Source organism: Salvelinus namaycush, chromosome 24 (genome assembly GCF_016432855.1).
Source record: "Salvelinus namaycush isolate Seneca chromosome 24, SaNama_1.0, whole genome shotgun sequence".
Classification (NCBI taxonomy): Eukaryota; Metazoa; Chordata; class Actinopteri; order Salmoniformes; family Salmonidae; genus Salvelinus; species Salvelinus namaycush.
This window is the reverse complement of record NC_052330.1, coordinates 10,405,720-10,423,871: the sequence shown is the minus strand read 5'-3', so window position 1 is coordinate 10,423,871 and position 18,152 is coordinate 10,405,720. Positions and strand designations below refer to the sequence as shown.

The 18,152-nt window shown below is 44.8% G+C and overlaps 1 protein-coding gene across 1 annotated transcript in view; it reads right to left on the bottom strand.

Moving 5' to 3' along the window:
* The window catches only part of lama2 (laminin, alpha 2), a 132,608-nt gene that overhangs the window by 94,812 nt on the left and 19,644 nt on the right, over positions 1-18,152 (bottom strand). The window contains exons 7-14 of the mRNA XM_038962589.1: positions 15,049-15,291; positions 13,372-13,551; positions 12,738-12,827; positions 12,400-12,517; positions 11,906-12,084; positions 11,593-11,692; positions 11,298-11,458; positions 9,419-9,559 (exon numbers count right to left, since the gene is read on the bottom strand). Coding sequence (XP_038818517.1) covers positions 9,419-9,559; positions 11,298-11,458; positions 11,593-11,692; positions 11,906-12,084; positions 12,400-12,517; positions 12,738-12,827; positions 13,372-13,551; positions 15,049-15,291 — 1,212 coding nt within the window. The remainder of the gene's footprint in view (positions 1-9,418; positions 9,560-11,297; positions 11,459-11,592; positions 11,693-11,905; positions 12,085-12,399; positions 12,518-12,737; positions 12,828-13,371; positions 13,552-15,048; positions 15,292-18,152) is intronic.

Sequence of the window (18,152 nt, the reverse complement as noted above, 5' to 3'; positions counted from 1 at the left end):
AGATCATTAGGATAGAGAGAGGTACAGAGAGGTACAGGTCATTAGGATAGAGAGGTACAGGTCATTAGGATGGAGAGAGGTACAGAGAGGTACATGTCATTGGGATAGAGAGAGGTACAGAGAGGTAGAGGTCATTAGGATGGAGAGAGGTACAGAGAGGTACAGGTCATTAGGATGGAGAGAGGTACAGAGAGGTACAGGTCATTAGGATAGAGAGGTACAGAGAGGTAGAGGTCATTAGGATGGAGAGAGGTACAGAGAGGTACAGGTCATTAGGATAGAGAGGTACAGAGAGGTAGAGGTCATTAGGATGGAGAGAGGTACAGAGAGGTACAGATCATTAGGATGGAGAGAGGTACAGAGAGGTACAGGTCATTAGGATGGAGAGAGGTACAGTGAGGTACAGGTCATTAGGATGGAGAGAGGTACAGAGTAGAGGTCGACCGATTATTTAGGGCCGATTTCAAGTTTTCATAACAATCGGAAATCGGTATTTTTGGACAACGATTTGGCCGATTAAAAAATATATATATTATTATTCTTTATACCTTTACTTAACTAGGCATGTCAGTTAAGAACACATTCTTATTTTCAATGACGGCCTAGGAACGGTGGATTAACTGCCTTGTTCAGGGGCAGAACGACAGATTTTTACCTTGTCAGCTCGGGGATTCAATCTTGCAACCTTATGGTTAACTAGTCCAACGCTCTAACCACCTGATTACATTGCACTCCACGAGGAGCCTGCCTGTTACGCGAATGCAGTAAGAAGCCAAGGTAAGTTGCTAGCTAGCATTAAACTTATCTTATAAAAAACAATCAATCAATCATAATCACTAGTTAACTACACATGGTTGATGATATTACTAGTTTATCTAGCGTGTCCTGCGTTGCATATAATCGATGCAGTGCACATTCGCGAAACAGGACTGTCGTTGCGCCAACGTGTACCTAAACATAAACATCAATGCCTTTCTTAAAATCAATACACAAGTATATATTTTTAAACCTGCATATTTAGTTAATATTGCCTGCTAACATGAATTTCTTTTAATTAGGAAAATTGTGTCACTTCTCTTGCAACAGAGTCAGGGTATATGGAGCAGTTTGGGCAGCCTGGCTCGTTGCGAACTGTGTGAAGACTATTTCTTCCTAACAAAGACAGCCAACTTCGCCAAACGGAGGATGATTTAACAAAAACGCATTTGCGAAAAAAGCACAATCGTTGCACGACTGTACCTAACCATAAACATCAATGCCTTTCTTAAAATCAATACACAGAAGTATATATTTTTAAACCTGCATATTTAGCTAAAATAAATCCAGGTTAGCAGGCGTTCATTGCACGCAGAGTCAGGGTATATGCAACAGTTTGGGCCGCCTGGCTCGTTGCGAACTAATTTTCCAGAATTTTACGTAATTGTGACATAACATTGAATGTTGTGCAATGTAACAGGAATATTTAGACTTATGGATGCCACCCGTTAGATAAAATACGGAACGGTTCCGTATTTCACTAAAAGAATAAACGTTTTGTTTACGAGATGATAGTTTCCGGATTCGATCATATTAATGACCTAAGGCTCGTATTTCTGTGTGTGTTTACGTGTTGCTGTGCGTTTTGTTGCCAACCTTACTTTGCTACCTGACAACTTTACGGTTTTTACTTTTTAATTACCGTTTATATTTTTAGTTTTCCCTCACTCAACTTTCATTCAACTTTTTCACTCCGGATGCTTTATCTGGACATGGTTCGTCAGGACTTCCAACAGCCGAAGCTAAGTAGTAACATTAACATGATGCCTTCTAATTGCAGTTGCTGTACTCATAATATACAGGAGAACGATCGCCTTACGGCGAGGATAGCTGTGCTGCAAGCCCAGCTTCAGACGCAATCGTTAGGCAAGGGTAATGTCAGTGTAGGAAAGAATGAAACAGCGTCTGTGCCACCAGTAAGTACAGATAGTAACGTTAGTACAAATCCCCTCGCACGGTCCCCGCAGCCGGACAACTTTCTCATGGCTTCTGGAGGGAAATGCTGTAGGAATGCTCAACCGGTGTTGCTCATTCAGCCGACAAAAACTTTCAACCTGTTTTCCCCATTAAGCAGCGAGTTGGAGTCTGAGGCCGAGCTTTCTCTGGTCTCTACTCCTCCCATTACGGGGTCTGAGACGCCGAAGCTTCCCACCATTAGCTCTGACAAATTGAAAACCCTAGTCATTGGCGACTCCATTACCCGCAGTATTAGACTTAAAACGAATCATCCAGCGATCATACACTGTTTACCAGGGGGCAGGGCTACCGAGGTTAAGGCTAATCTGAAGAGGGTGCTGGCTAAAGCTAAAACTGGCGAGTGTAGAGAGTATAGAGATATTGTTATCCATGTCGGCACCAACGATGTTAGGATGAAACAGTCAGAGGTCACCAAGCGCAACATAGCTTCAGCGTGTAAATCAGCTAGAAAGACGTGTCGGCATCGAGTAATTGTCTCTGGCCCCCTCCCAGTTAGGGGGAGTGATGAGCTCTACAGCAGAGTCTCACAACTCAATCGCTGGTTGAAAACTGTTTTCTGCCCCTCCCAAAAGATAGAATTTGTAGATAATTGGCCCTCTTTCTGGGACTCACCCACAAACAGGACCAAGCCTGGCCTGTTGAGGAGTGACGGACTCCATCCTAGCTGGAGGGGTGCTCTCCTCTTATCTACCAACATAGACAGGGCTCTAACTCCTCTAGCTCCACAATGAAATAGGGTGCAGGCCAGGCAGCAGGCTGTTAGAATCTGCCACTAGCACAGTCAGTGTAGTCAGCTCAGCTTTCCCCATTGAGACCGTGTCTGTGCCTCGACCTAGGTTGGGCAAAACTAAACATGGCGGTGTTCGCCTTAGCAATCTCATTAGAATAAAGACCTCCTCCAATCCTGCCATTATTGAATTAGATTGTGATACCTCACATCTCAAAATAGGGCTACTTAATGTTAGATCCCTCACTTCAAAGGCAGTTATAGTTAACTAATCACTGATCATAATCTTGATGTGATTGGCCTGACTGAAACATGGCTTAAGCCTGATGAATTTACTTTGTTAAATGAGGCCTCACCTCCTGGTTACACTAGTGACCATATCCCCCGTGCATCCCGCAAAGGCGGAGGTGTTGCTAACATTTACGATAGCAAATTTCAATTTACAAAAAAAAACTACGTTTTCGTCTTTTGAGCTTCTAGTCATGAAATCTATGCAGCCTACTCAATCACTTTTTATAGCTACTGTTTACAGGCCTCCTGGGCCATATACAGCGTTCCTCACTGAGTTCCCTGAATTCCTATCGGACCTTGTAGTCATAGCAGATAATATTCAAATTTTTGGTGATTTTAATATTCACATGGAAAAGTCCACAGACCCACTCCAAAAGGCTTTCGGAGCCATCATCGACTCAGTGGGGTTTGTCCAACATGTCTCTGGACCTACTCACTGTCACATTCATACTCTGGACCTAGTTTTGTCCCATGGAATAAATGTTGTGGATCTTAATGTTTTTCCTCATAATCCTGGACTATCGGACCACCATTTTATTACGTTTGTAATCGCAACAAATAACCTGCTCAGACCCCAACCAAGAAGCATCAAAAGTCGTGCTATAAATTCTCAGACAACCCAAAGATTCCTTGATGCCCTTCCAGACTCCCTCTGCCTACCCAAGGACGTCAGAGGACAAAAATCAGTTAACCGCCTAACCGAGGAACTCAATTTAACCGTGCGCAATACCCTAGATGCAGTTGCACCCCTAAAAACTAAAAACATTTGTCATAAGAAACTAGCTCCCTGGTATACAGAAAATATTCGAGCTCTGAAGCAAGCTTCCAGAAAATTGGAACAGAAATGGTGGCACACCAAACTGGAAGTCTTCCGACTAGCTTGGAAAGACAGTACCGTGCAGTATCGAAGAGCCCTCACTGCTGCTCGATCATCCTATTTTTCCAACTTAATTGAGGAAAATAAGAATAATCAGAAATTTATTTTTGATACTTTCGCAAAGCTAACTAAAAAGCAGCATTCCCCAAGAGAGGATGGCTTTCACTTCCGCAGTAATAAATTCATGAACTTCTTTGAGGAAAAGATCATGATCATTAGAAAGCAAATTACGGACTCCTCTTTAAATCTGCGTATTCCTCCAAAGCTCAGTTGTCCTGAGTCTGCACAACTCTGCCAGGACCTAGGATCAAGGGAGACACTCAAGTGTTTTAGTACTATATCTCTTGACACAATGATGAAAATAATCATGGCCTCTAAACCCTCAAGCTGCATACTGGACCCTATTCCAACTAAACTACTGAAAGAGCTGCTTCCTGTGCTTGGCCCTCCTATGTTGAACATAATAAACGGTTCTCTATCCACCGGATGTGTACCAAACTCACTAAAAGTGGCAGTAATAAAGCCTCTCTTGAAAAAGCCAAACCTTGACCCAGAAAATATTAAAAAAACTATTGGCCTATATCGAATCTTCCATTCCTCTCAAAAAAAAATGAAAAAGCTTCCTGAAGACAAACAATATATATGAAATGCTTCAGTCTGGTTTTAGACCCCATCATAGCACTGAGACTCCACTTGTGAAGGTGGTAAATTACCTTTTAATGGCGTCAGACCGAGGCTCTGCATCTGTCCTCGTGCTCCTAGACCTTAGTGCTGCTTTTGATACCATCGATCACCACATTCTTTTGGAGAGATTGGAAACCCAAATTGGTCTACACGGACAAGTTCTGGCCTGGTTTAGATCTTATCTGTCGGAAAGATATCAGTTTGTCTCTGTGAATGGTTTGTCCTCTGACAAATCAACTGTACATTTCGGCGTTCCTCAAGGTTCCGTTTTAGGACCACTATTGTTTTCACTATATATTTTACCTCTTGGGGATGTCATTCGAAAACATAATGTTAACTTTCACTGCTATGCGGATGACACAGAGCTGTACATTTCAATGAAACATGGTGAAGCCCCAAAATTGCCCTCGCTAGAAGCCTGTGTTTCAGACATAAGGAAGTGGATGGCTGCAAACGTTCCACTTTTAAACTCGGACAAAACAGAGATGCTTGTTCTAGGTCCCAAGAAACAAAGAGATCTTCTGTTGAATCTGACAATTAATCTTGATGGTTGTACAGTCGTCTCAAATAAAACTGTGAAGGACCTCGGCGTTACTCTGGACCCTGATCTCTCTTTTGACGAACATATCAAGACTGTTTCAAGGACAGCTTTTTTACATCTACGTAGCAAATATCAGAAACTTTCTGTCCAAAAATGATGCAGAAAAATGTATCCATGCTTTTGTTACTTCTAGGTTAGACTACTGCAATGCTCTACTTTCCGGCTACCCGGATAAAGCACTAAATAAACTTCAGTTAGTGCTAAATACGGCTGCTAGAATCCTGACTAGAACCCCAAAATTTGATCATATTACTCCAGTGCTAGCCTCCCTACACTGGCTTCCTGTTAAGGCAAGGGCTGATTTCAAGGTTTTACTGCTCACCTATAAAGCATTACATGGGCTTGCTCCTACCTATCTTTCCGATTTGGTCCTGCCGTACATACCGACACGTACGCTACGGTCACAAGACGCAGGCCTCCTAATTGTCCCTAGAATTTCTAAGCAAACAGCTGGAGGCAGGGCTTTCTCCTATAGAGCTCCAATTTAAAGAATGCTCTGCCTACCCATGTGTGAGACGCAGACTCGGTCTCAACCTTTAAGTCTTTACTGAAGACTCATCTCTTCAGTAGGTCATATGATTGAGTGTAGTCTAGCCCATGAGTGTGAAGGTGAACGGAAAGGCTCTGGAGCAACGAACCGCCCTTGCTGTCTCTGCCTGGCCGGTTCCCCTCTCTCCACTGGGATTCTCTGCCTCTAACCCTATTACAGGGGCTGAGTCACTGGCTTACAGGTGCTCTTCCATGCCGTCCCTAAGAGGGGTGCGTCACTTGAGTGGGTTGAGTCACTGACGTGATCTTCCTGTCTGGGTTGGCGCCCCCCCTTGGGTTGTGCCGTGGCGGAGATCTTTGTGGGCTATACTCGGCCTTGTCTCAGGATGGTAAGTTGGTGGTTGAAGATATCCCTCTAGTGGTGTGGGGGCTGTGCTTTGGCAACGTGGGTGGGGTTATATCCTGCCTGTTTGACCCTGTCCGGGGGTATCATCGTTTTGGGCCACAGTGTCTCCTGACCCCTCCTGTCTCAGCCTCCAGTATTTATGCTGCAGTAGTTTATGTGTCGGGGGGCTAGGGTCAATCTGTTATATCTGGAGTACTTCTCCTGTCTTATCCGGTGTCCTGTGTGAATTTAAGTATGCTCTCTCTAATTCTCTCTGTCTCTCTTTCTTTCTTTCTCTCTCTCGGAGGACCTGAGCCCTAGGACCATGCCTCAGGACTACCTGGCATGATGACTCCTTGCTGTCCCCAGTCCACCTAGCCGTGCTGCTGCTCCAGTTTCAACTGTTCTGCCTGCGGCTATGGAAACCTGACCTGTTCACCAGACGTGCTACCTGTCCCAGACCTGCTGTTTTCAACTCTCTAGAGACAGCAGGAGCGGTAGAGATACTCTTAATGATCGGCTATGAAAAGCCAACTGACATTTACTCCTGAGGTGCTTACTTGCTGCACCCTCGACAACTACTGTGATTATTATTATTTGACCATGCTGGTCATTTATGAACATTTGAACATCTTAGCCATGTTCTGTTATAATCTCCACCCGGTACAGCCAGAAGAGGACTGGCCACCCCTCATAGCCTGGTTCCTCTCTCGGTTTCTTCCTAGGTTTTGGCCTTTCTAGGGAGTTTTTCCTAGCCACCGTGCTTCTACACCTGCATTGCTTGCTGTTTGGGGTTTTAGGCTGGGTTTCTGTACAGCACTTTGAGATATCAGCTGATGTAAGAAGGGCTATATAAATACATTTGATTTGATTATTATGTTATAATTAAGTCTATGATTTGATAGAGCAGTCTGACTGAACGGTGGTAGGCAGCAGCAGGCTCGTAAGCATTCATTCAAACAGCACTTTCCTGCGTTTTGCCAGCAGCTCTTCGCAATGCTTCAAGCATTGCGCTGTTTATGACTTCAAGCCTATCAACTCCCGAGATTAGGCTGGTGTAACCGATGTGAAATGGCTAGCTTGTTAGCGGGGTGCGCGCTAATAGCGTTTCAAACGTCACTCGCTCTGAGACTTGGAGTAGTTGTTCCCCTTGCTCTGCATGGGTAACGCTGCTTCGAGGGTGGCTGTTGTCGATGTGTTCCTGGTTCAAGCCCAGGTTGGAGCGAGGAGAGGAACGGAAGCTATACTGTTACACTGGCAATACTAAAGTGCCTATAAGAACATCCAATAGTCAAAGGTATATGAAATACAAATACAAATCGTATAGAGAGAAATAGTCCTATAATCCCGATAATAACTACAACCTAAAACTTCTTACCTGGGAATATTGAAGACTCATGTTAAAAGGAACCACCAGCTTTCATATGTTCTCATGTTCTGAGCAAGGAACTTAAACGTTAGCTTTCTTACATGGCACATATTGCGCTTTTACTTTCTTCTCCAACACTTTGTTTTTGCATTATTTAAACCAAATTGAACATGTTTCATTATTTATTTGAGGCTAAATTGATTTTATTGATGTATTATATTAAGTTAAAATAAGTGTTCATTCAGTATTGTTGTAATTGTCATTATAAAAAAAAAAAATTAAATATAAGCCGATTAATCAGCATCGGCTTTTTTGGTCCTCCAATAATCGGTGTCGGTATCGACATTGAAAAAGCCTAATCGGTCGACCTCTAGTACAGACAGGTACAGGTCATTAGGATGGAGAGAGGTACAGAGAGGTACAGGTCATTAGGATGGAGAGAGGTACAGAGAGGTACAGGTCATTAGGATGGAGAGAGGTACAGAGAGGTACAGATCATTAGGATGGAGAGAGGTACAGAGAGGTGCAGGTCATTAGGATGGAGAGAGGTACAGAGAGGTACAGGTCATTAGGATGGAGAGAGGTACAGAGAGGTACAGGTCATTAGGATAGAGAGGTACAGAGAGGTGCAGGTCATTAGGATGGAGAGAGGTACAGAGAGGTACAGGTCATTAGGATAGAGAGAGGTACAGAGAGGTACAGGTCATTAGGATGGAGAGAGGTACAGAGAGGTACAGATCATTAGGATGGAGAGAGGTACAGAGAGGTACAGGTCATTAGGATAGAGAGGTACAGGTCATTAGGATGGAGAGAGGTACAGAGAGGTACAGGTCATTAGGATGGAGAGAGGTACAGAGAGGTACAGGCCATTAGGATGGAGAGAGGTACATAGAGGTACAGGTCATTAGGATGGAGAGAGGTACAGAGAGGTACAGGTTATTAGGATACAGAGAGGTACAGGTCATTAGGATAGAGAGGTACAGAGAGGTACAGGTCATTAGGATGGAGAGAGGTACAGAGAGGTGCTGGTCATTAGGATGGAGAGAGGTACAGAGAGGTACAGGTCATTAATGCCCAGGCTGATTAACCTTTCCTCTGATAATGTCCCACTTTGGTCTTAATATGACTGATTCCTTTGTGTCATATAGGTTGAAAATGGTCTTCTCCACAAACAGATTAGACATTTACATTTTACATTTAAGTCATTTAGCAGACGCTCTTATCCAGAGCGACTTACAAATTGGAAAGTTCATACATATTCATCCTGGTCCCCCCGTGGGGAATGAACCCACAACCCTGGCGTTGCAAGCGCCATGCTCTACCAACTGAGCCACACGGGACCACACACACACAAACACACGCATACACCATGTCCTCTAACTTCCCTCAGACACATGGTCGCCCACACACACACACGGCCAAGTACACACACGCAAACGCACGTCCTCAACCCCCCCCCACCACCCTCACCACACACACAGTGGTTAAAGAATGGTGGTTTGAAGGGAGAACTCAAGGTTAGGTTAATTGCGTAGACAGATGTGTGGCTGTCTGTCACATGCAGTATTCCACCGTAGATCAGGCCCTGTAATCCAGTGACGGGCCTGCCTCCACTGCCCCCTCCTCTCCCCCTCCCCCGCCTGTCTATATCGCCACCCTACCCACCACCCTGTTTACCCACAATTACCCTCTGCAGATCATTAACCTCTGACCCTCGCCAACCTCATCCTGCCAACATGTCAGAGTGTGTGGCGCGGTATAAATCAGCCTGTATTTATGGCTGTGTGTGTGTGTGTGTGTGTATGTGTGTGGCTCTGCCTCCTCCTCCACTGCACCCTGTCATCAGCCCAGCCATCAGCACCCTGTTTTAATAAGGCCGGCCAGTAGAGGGTTAACTCTGCAGCACAGCGCCAGGCAAGAGGCACTAATGAGTTGTGTTTGCGGGGGAAAATGAGAGAGTGAGGCCTGGCGTAGTCTCTTACATTATGGTATGTCCAGTGGGAATCGGAGCAGTCACTCGCCACGCCGGAACAGTAGCACTTCTCACAGCCGTGGAGACGCTCGCCCAGGAGATGATAGAAACCCAGCTTGCAGCGGTCGCAGTTCTCCCCCTCTACGTTTTGCTGGAACATACACACACACACACACACACACACACAGACACACACACACGCAACACACACACACATACACACAAAAACACACACACACACACACACACGCAACACACGCAACACACACACAAAAACACACACACACAGACACACACACACACACACAAAAAAACACACACACACAACACACGCAACACACACACACACACACACACACACACACACACACACACACACACACACACACACACACACACACACACACACACACACACACACACACACACACACACACACAGACACAGAGCATCTGGATGAGAAGGATGTGCTATACAGGCACTCACACACTGTGACAGCCCACACACCCCTGGGACAGACATTCCCTCTCTCCCAAGATCACACACTACAAGTAGAAGTAGACAAAAGTCATTAAATGATAACTCATGTGAAAAACAATAAGCTAAGTGATGCCAGTAACATTCTACAAAGTATGACCACACATTGACACACCACACACACATTAACAACTGGTAGTGATTATTGTCTGGTTGAATCTTGGATTATTAAACATGCGCAGATAGATAAACACTTGGCAAAATCAACATTTTATATGCCATCATCCCTGAGCTTCGGCTAACGAACCGCAATGCACATTCATTTGGCATGCCCACGTAGCCAAAGCCAGGTTTCTGTGGTTTTGAGTGGCTAGATACTTTATCTCGCCTGGGGAAAAGAAAGAGGACATGAAAGCATTACGCTTCACAAGGCCAATTCAATTCCCCTGTTGGACTGCATTTGTTTCTCACCATGTTTGTGTATTGTAAATAGTGACTTCATGTCTCATAGTCAACCATTAATAGAAATTGCGTTGCCATTCTGGAATGGTGCCACTTTCTCTTGAAATATCATTTCCAAATGTTATATTCCACCTACATTGGCTGGCTGCCTGCACAAAGCTATCACTGCTTGGGCACTGTCAAATGGGAACTGGCACACCCCAAATTACATGATTTCAGAGGTAGGGATTTTCCAATAATTTAATTGGAAAAAACTGGTCAGCGTGTCTTTGTTTAAACCTCTACAGTATATGACCGAGAAAAAAAACATAATCAGGTATATGATAATTTTTTTCAAGATGCTATCAAGGGAAAGAAAATTAGGTACTTGAGAAATGATTAGCTATCCTAAATGTTACATTGAACCAGCGTTCTCCAGATGCCATTTCTCTAGCTGGAGAAAGTGATGATGTGTTCGTTAGATACCGATGGTCTTTCTCTGCCTGTGCACTTAAGTTGGAGAAAAGTTTCAGCAGCGTCTGACTCACCTAGAGACAGAAAGAAACGCAATGTTCGACTGCACATCATCCCCACAGCTCAATAATTAGACGAAGAGAGCAAAGTTCCCCGCTTCTCCTTGACATCCCTGCGGTCAGACAGTATAATTGGCTAGTGAAAGAGTGAGTTTGCCCAGGATATGACATATGTGAGACATGAGTGTGCACAACAGCAGCGGCGGAAGTAGCCGGCTAATTTGAACAACAAATGACAAGTCACAATTTCTACAGGAGCAATTAAGAGAGAAGAACTCGAGCCAACTCGGAGCGGTTGGCCCTACGAGGCCGTGAAGCGTTGCGCTGATGGGTCCACCCCTGACACTGAATGGATTGGTTCTGGTGGTGTGGGAGGAGAGGAAGATGGGAGGATAGAGATACAGGGAGGAGGAGGAGGAGGATGAGAGCGTGACCTACCTTGCAGACACAGGGCAGCAGGCACGGATCCTTGTTTATGCTTCCGTCTAGACTGCAGTTACAGCGGATACAGTTGGGGTAGCCGCTGTAGCCAAAGGTACACCTGTCACACTGCTGTCCCCCATAACCCTGCTTACAGTGGCAGGATCCAGCCGTGAGGTCTGTGGTACCAGACAGGAGGAGAGACGCAGGCTTTAGCACTAAACAGGGAGACCGGGGGTGGGGGGGGGGGGGGGGGGGACATATGACAGCTAGATCAGCGGAGAGGGGAGAACAGGGAGGTTGAGGAGCATACCTCCTTCAGCCTGGGACTGGTCTGGAACACATGCTGGGGACAGAGAACCTTCTGGGTCACAGGAGCAGGGCTGACACGGGTCGGAGTCCTCTGGACTCAACTGAAGGGAAGAGGAGAGATGGAGAAACTGACAAGTCGTCTTTGATATTGGGAACATAGTATATCATGATAGGGCCCAGAGTATTTCCTGCTCAGGCCAGGAAAAACTCATGGCCCTAGTCACGATACAAAGCTATAGATACGGAGTGAGATCGCTATTGATTATTCACTGCTTGGCTCCTAGTCAATTGGACTATACAGTACCAGTACATACCCCAGTGGCTCTGTAGTAGCTATCAGCACAGGTCTGGCAGTTGACTCCGGCTGTGTTCCTGGTGCACCCTACACACACCCCTCCCCCCACGTACTCCCCCTGGGAGTTCAGGCTCTGTTTGTTGCCTGCCACTGTCTGGTTGAAGTAACACTCCTCAGATTTCCCATGGCAGTTGCACTCTGCAGACGGCATCAAATAAAATCAAAGGAAAGATCCAGTAAACAAATTAAATTATCACAGTACCTCAAGGGAAAAGAAGACCTGCATGAAAACATTGTTTAGCGCTGTTTACCAGGTGTCTCTCAAGTTGACTTCCATAAGTTTTATGAAAAATTTAACTGAAATTTTTTCCCCATCAAGTTTACATCACATCAAAATAAGATAGCAAGATAGAACCAAATCACATAACATATGATCATACTAAACAATTCAATATAAAATTGGCAGTCGCATGTGCAGTATGTAATACTGTGTTTATCACTGTGTGATCTTACTCTCACAGACGTGGCGAGTGAGGAAGGTCCCAGCCATCCAGGGTTTCTGGTTGTATCCGGGGCAACAGCGGTCACAGCTCTCCCCACACGTGTTGTGTTCACACTCACAGCTGAATTTCTGACAGGGGATGAAATTACGCCACGTTACAGTGTCATCGTCATTGAAGGGACGACAGATCTTTTCACCCAAGACACAACTGGAGCGCACTTCAAACGAGGGCCGCGGGTCAAAGAGTATCACGTGTCCCTTTTGGAGTTACAATCAAATGCGAAAATGAACTGTATCTCACAATGTAGAGAAGGGGCCATGGATGGAGACTGTAGGTTGATTGACATACCTTGGTCTGTTTGTTCAGAGGGCAGGCTTTAGCATGGCCATAGCAGATACACATCCCTCCAACTGAGATGTCTTTGATAGAGTAGTAATACTGCGAGAAAAAAACACATACGAGACAGTAACAAGTGGAGAGAAATAGAGAGGAATATTTCTACCATCAGACGCTGGCTAATTCTACAAAAAAATACATCACAGTCTAGTTTATTCAAAGACACTTATTTCTCAGAGAGTGAGAGCCAATTTCATCCACAATTTCATCATTTAAGTCCCTTTTGTATGACTAAATTGAGCAGTATTTTATAAATGAAAAATTCCCCTCTCAAAATAAACCCTGCAATCTGTCCGGTAATTATGCGTCACACAGGAGCTCACTGGGTGACTGATAGTGTAGGCCAAAGTCAACACATGATGAGGTAGATGTTGCTCAGAAAGGAACAGATTTCTTAATTATAGACATTTTTAATTAAGACCCATCTGTCTGGTGAACGCAATGTAATCAACGTGCCGCACGGCCATTTCACTGATTCTGAAAGCCGTGGTGGGTAAAAAATGAATAGTGGCTCACAGATGGAATACATGAGGCTATATGAAGGCGATGGTAATGCGTAGTCTACGACATGTTGCGTCGTTCTTACCCGCCTGGTCACGATGGGGTCAACATCGCGGGGGTCGTTGAAGGCCAGGGTCATGAGGTCGGCGTTGAGGGTTCTGATTCGCTGGAACTGCAGGCGGATGTAGCGTGCGGAGGTGAAGTTCAGTAAAGTCGGGGAAGGGTCATCAGCGCTCGGCCTTCCATTGATCAGAGAGGTGTGGATCTATGCCCCGGGTGCAAATTGAGACAAAGCACCGAATGGTACAGATTCTTAGTAATGAATTAATACATTCAAAAAGACCCCAAGTATGCTATAAAGGAAAAGAGAGATATTTAATGACCCCTGTTCAATACTGTATTTAACAAAGACTCAATTCAATCTCCACACAGAAAATCCATTAAAAAACAGCACCATTACAACATTCTGAGCACACCACTGCTGAGGTGAGAAGACAACACATTAATGGACCTGGATAAAAAAATAATTTGGTTGCAGCTGTGAAGGGTTAACCGTGTCTGCTAATTCAGGCGGTGTGGTTAGCTTGGCTGTTTTTGAAGAAGTCAGAGAGAGTGACATTTCAATATAAGATCTGCGATGTGTTGACACCGCCTACGACTCATTAGGATTTCGCTATGATCATGCTGTACGCTTCCTGTCACAACCTAAAAGGAGCCGGCTGACAAGAGCTCCTAGGGGGGCCTGGGTGGGGGGCTCTGGGGGGTAGGTGGAGGAAGGAGGAGGGGGAGGAGAAGGAGGGTGCTAGAGAACTGAGTTATGTGGGTGATAATACAGTATAAACTGGCTCAGCGTCGGTGCTGTGGACTGGACTGCTTCATTATCGTCAGTGAGAGCAGACTGCAATCGGCTCTCACAATTAAAAGGAGTTGCTCCGATCCACAACTGATGAAGGCAGCGTTGTTGTCCTTTGTGGAGTGTGTGTGGGTTGATTTCTGTGTGTGTGTGTGTGTTTCTTCTTTGTGCGAAGTAGGCTTTTTTTATTCCAAATCCTCAATGAAAACAAATATGCGAAAAATGCTGGATGTGGATGATGCAACAGAAAAGAGAGAGCATTTCTTGACTTCAACCAAGCACACCATGAAATAAAATGTGCTATGTGCCTAGACTGTATGTGCTATGTGCCTAGACTGTATGTGCTATGTGCCTAGACTGTATGTGCTATGTGCCTAGACTGTATGTGCTATGTGCCTAGACTGTATGTGCTATGTGCCTAGACTGTATGTGCTATGTGCCTAGACTGTATGTGCTATGTGCCTAGACTGTATGCCTAACTCGTAAACAAGATGTGCACTATTAGGGCAACTTTGCTCACCACAACTAGAATTAAGTCCATTTGATTGTGAGCAGCTGGTGAGTGATTTCAAAGCCGACTCATGTAATTGAACTAAACCACCAGGGCACTTAAATACTACTGTAGCTGGCAATCAAGTCAGCAGCAAATGGCTTCAATACATTGCCCATTAAAGCAAGTGAATGAAAGTGCTGGTGGTCTTATTTCATGTGGGCCATGGGTGAATCTAATATATTATAGTGAAATGGAATCCAAGTTTTTACCTTGTGCATTTTTATTGAAATTGGATTTCAGTTTGAAGTGTTCAACAAACAATCATATTTACTATAGAAACAAGTCCCTGTAGCTGTTACACCACAGCTGACCCCTACGGCCTTTCAGTGACCCTACTCTGACCTCTGACCCCTCACCTCTCCATTCTCCAGGGGTTGGATTTTGGAGTAGAAAGAGGTGCAGATGACCTCGTCGTCGCGTGTGTAGGATGGCGGTCCGGTGCGGGGAAGGATGTTGAAGCGAGTGAGGCACTCTGTGTCTGTGATGGCATAGTACTGCCAGGGGGTAAAGGTCACCCCATCCAGGGAACGCTCCAGCACCCAGTTACCTGGCCTGGGGGAGTTGGCAGCTTTCAGAATCATATAGGCAATCTGGAACACCTGGTAGGGCAGAAACAAGAGTGTTACAGCAGTATATTTCAGATATAACTCAGGAGCTTAGCTTACAATAATGAACTGAATCTTGACAGTCCTCCCTTTGTGTCTCGTGAAGTAATTGAAGAAGTTTCATATTCAGGTTAAGAAAACACTTTTGATAGACACCGTGACACGTTCCTAGACAAGGGTAAGTCAGATCGGTGAGGTTTGATGGGAAAACCGGAGACACTAAAATAATGAATCCTGTCAGGGAGCAGGGTCAAGAGTGTGCCTCAGGTGTTTATCATTATGAAATCTCCACTCCTGTACAAGATTCACTACAACATGGAGTCCCTTCTTTGAAGTTTCCAATGAAACAGCACATGTATTCCCGTGCTTCAGTCTTTTCAGCTATTCAGCACTGGAGGACCTGAGGGCAGATCAGCTTTGGCTGTCTCTGTATGTAGCAGGACAGAGCTAAAGTTACATCTACAGTACTATACCCTCGAAGGCCACATTTGAATTTCATCAAACAGTAAATGCAACACTTTGACAGCTCCTCAAGAAAGACAATGAGCACAGGGGCAAGGCAACATTCTACCTTGCTTGACAACAAAAAAAAACACAGCTATTTTGTCGTTGACTTCTTCAAGTTAATATGTCTCCCATCCTGGGAGAATGACTCGACATCAAAAATGACTCACAGTTTGCCTCTTTCATCTACAGTAGATAACGGTGTAGCGTTTCAACGTTTACAATAGAGAGAGCGCCACTCAACCCGCCATTCATCCCGTTCACTGAAACCCAATAGGATTCTGCCCAGGTAGCAGGGGAAATCTCACAAAGCCTCTTTGTTTCTTTGATTCAGATGAAGCAGGAAGACAGGAAGGCTGGTGGATGTTGTCCTCACACAGCATAAGGGGTATGTAGGGGGGATGTTTACCTAAATGTGATGATTAAAGTGTAGAGTGGAGTCTGGAGGGAAAGAGAAACGAGAGCTCTTCAGTGCTCGACAAGTGTTGGAGTCGCGACCTGACCGTGTGGATTACGGGCCAGGGACAGTTTAGAGCTAGAAGTCCAATGACATCATTGGCAATAGTGTCAACACCTGCTCTGCTGTGATTCTTTGCCCCTACTGTCTAAGCTCTAAGTTCTGGGTAATTTTAAACACGGATAAAAATCAGCAGATTTGGGATATATTTGTTTGTTTGCACATATTTCTTTGTGTTTGTTTTGATCAAAGTTAAATCAGAAGAGATTTGCTGTTCCTGAAAATCTGCAGTCGCTATAAAGAATATTAATGTAGAGCACAAGTCGTACATGACAAGGTGAGAGCACTAGTGTCTATAGTAGTAAAGGAAAAGTTAAATTTGGAAAACAACAAAATAGAATGGCCAGGTCTTGGGTTCAGTGATAGATAACCTGTAAACATCAACCATTTAAATTGCTCTGCTGAATTAAAGCACAGAACTTAGATAACCTACCTACCTACGCTCAATCATCTATTTTCCACGTATCACAGGAAGTGATAAAGAATGTCCGTCAAACACTCTTTTTAATTACTTTGAAATAAGGCCTATGACTACAGAGAATTCGAGAGTCAATATCTATAGGTCCATTTTTATTTTAATCCACAACTATGTAGGCTAACTCTCTGAGCTCCAGCTATAGATAAAGCCAGGTGACATCACTGTCATTCTCAACTGGAGGCTGAGGTGCCAGAGGTCTAAGGTGTGGGCTTGTTTTGTGTGCCCTTAAGTGTTGAGAATAATCCTTGCGGTATGTCGCTGACGCCCGCTTCATATTATATTTCACACTAAGTCGAGCGCCACTCACTGACAAACACCTCCATGTCTATGAATAGCATACCAAGCTAAAGTATCTGTCATGTATGTCATTAATCATCAGCTGTCATATAGAATATAATTCAAACATGCTCAAATGTCCTGTATATGAACAACACGTGCTATTTTCTCTGACTTAGACATGTAGCATGATCAAAGTAGTAAAGTCTATGTGGATGTCTCATTTCCCATAGTAGTTATGCTCCTGTTCAGATCCCCCTCTGTGTCTGTGCTAAAGTCTTGGGAGCATTGAACTAATAACTGATTGGACCACGTCAGTCAAACTGGGAAAAAATGATTTACAATTTTCGGTCTCATCAAAAAGTGGCCAAGACACACACGCATGCACACACACACACACACACACACACACACACACACACACACACACACACACACACACACACACACACACACACACACACACACACACACACACACACACACACACACACACACACACACACATACACACACACACACACACACACTGCCCCCTCCGGCAGGTAGCCTACTGGTTAGTGCGATGGGCCAGTAACTGAAAGGTGGCTGGATTGAATCCCCGGGCTGACAAGGTAAATATCTGTCGTTCTTCCCTTGAGCAAGGCAGTTAACCCTCTGTTCCCCCGGGCGCCCGAAGATGTGGATGTCGATTAAGGCAGCCCCCCGCACCTCTCTTATACAGAGGGGTTGGGTTCAATGCGGAAGACACATTTCAGTTGAATACATTCAGTTGTACAACTGACTAGGTATCCCCCTTTCCCTTTTCCATCAGTGTCAGTCATTATTCCGATTTCCACTCCATAACGAGGGGGGAAAGTAGAGCACTGATGTCACGGGCAATAACGATACGTTCACACACATCATCGACAGCGCCAACAGCACAGACTCATTTATCGCAGGAGATGACAGCAAGCATGGTGACTGGCCGCCAGGGAAATGCGCCTGAATGGAGCGCAAATAGGATTCCATTTTAAAGGGCACTGATGGCGAGAACACTTTGCATACAGGGCCATGGGTAAAGCTAGCTCAACCATGAGA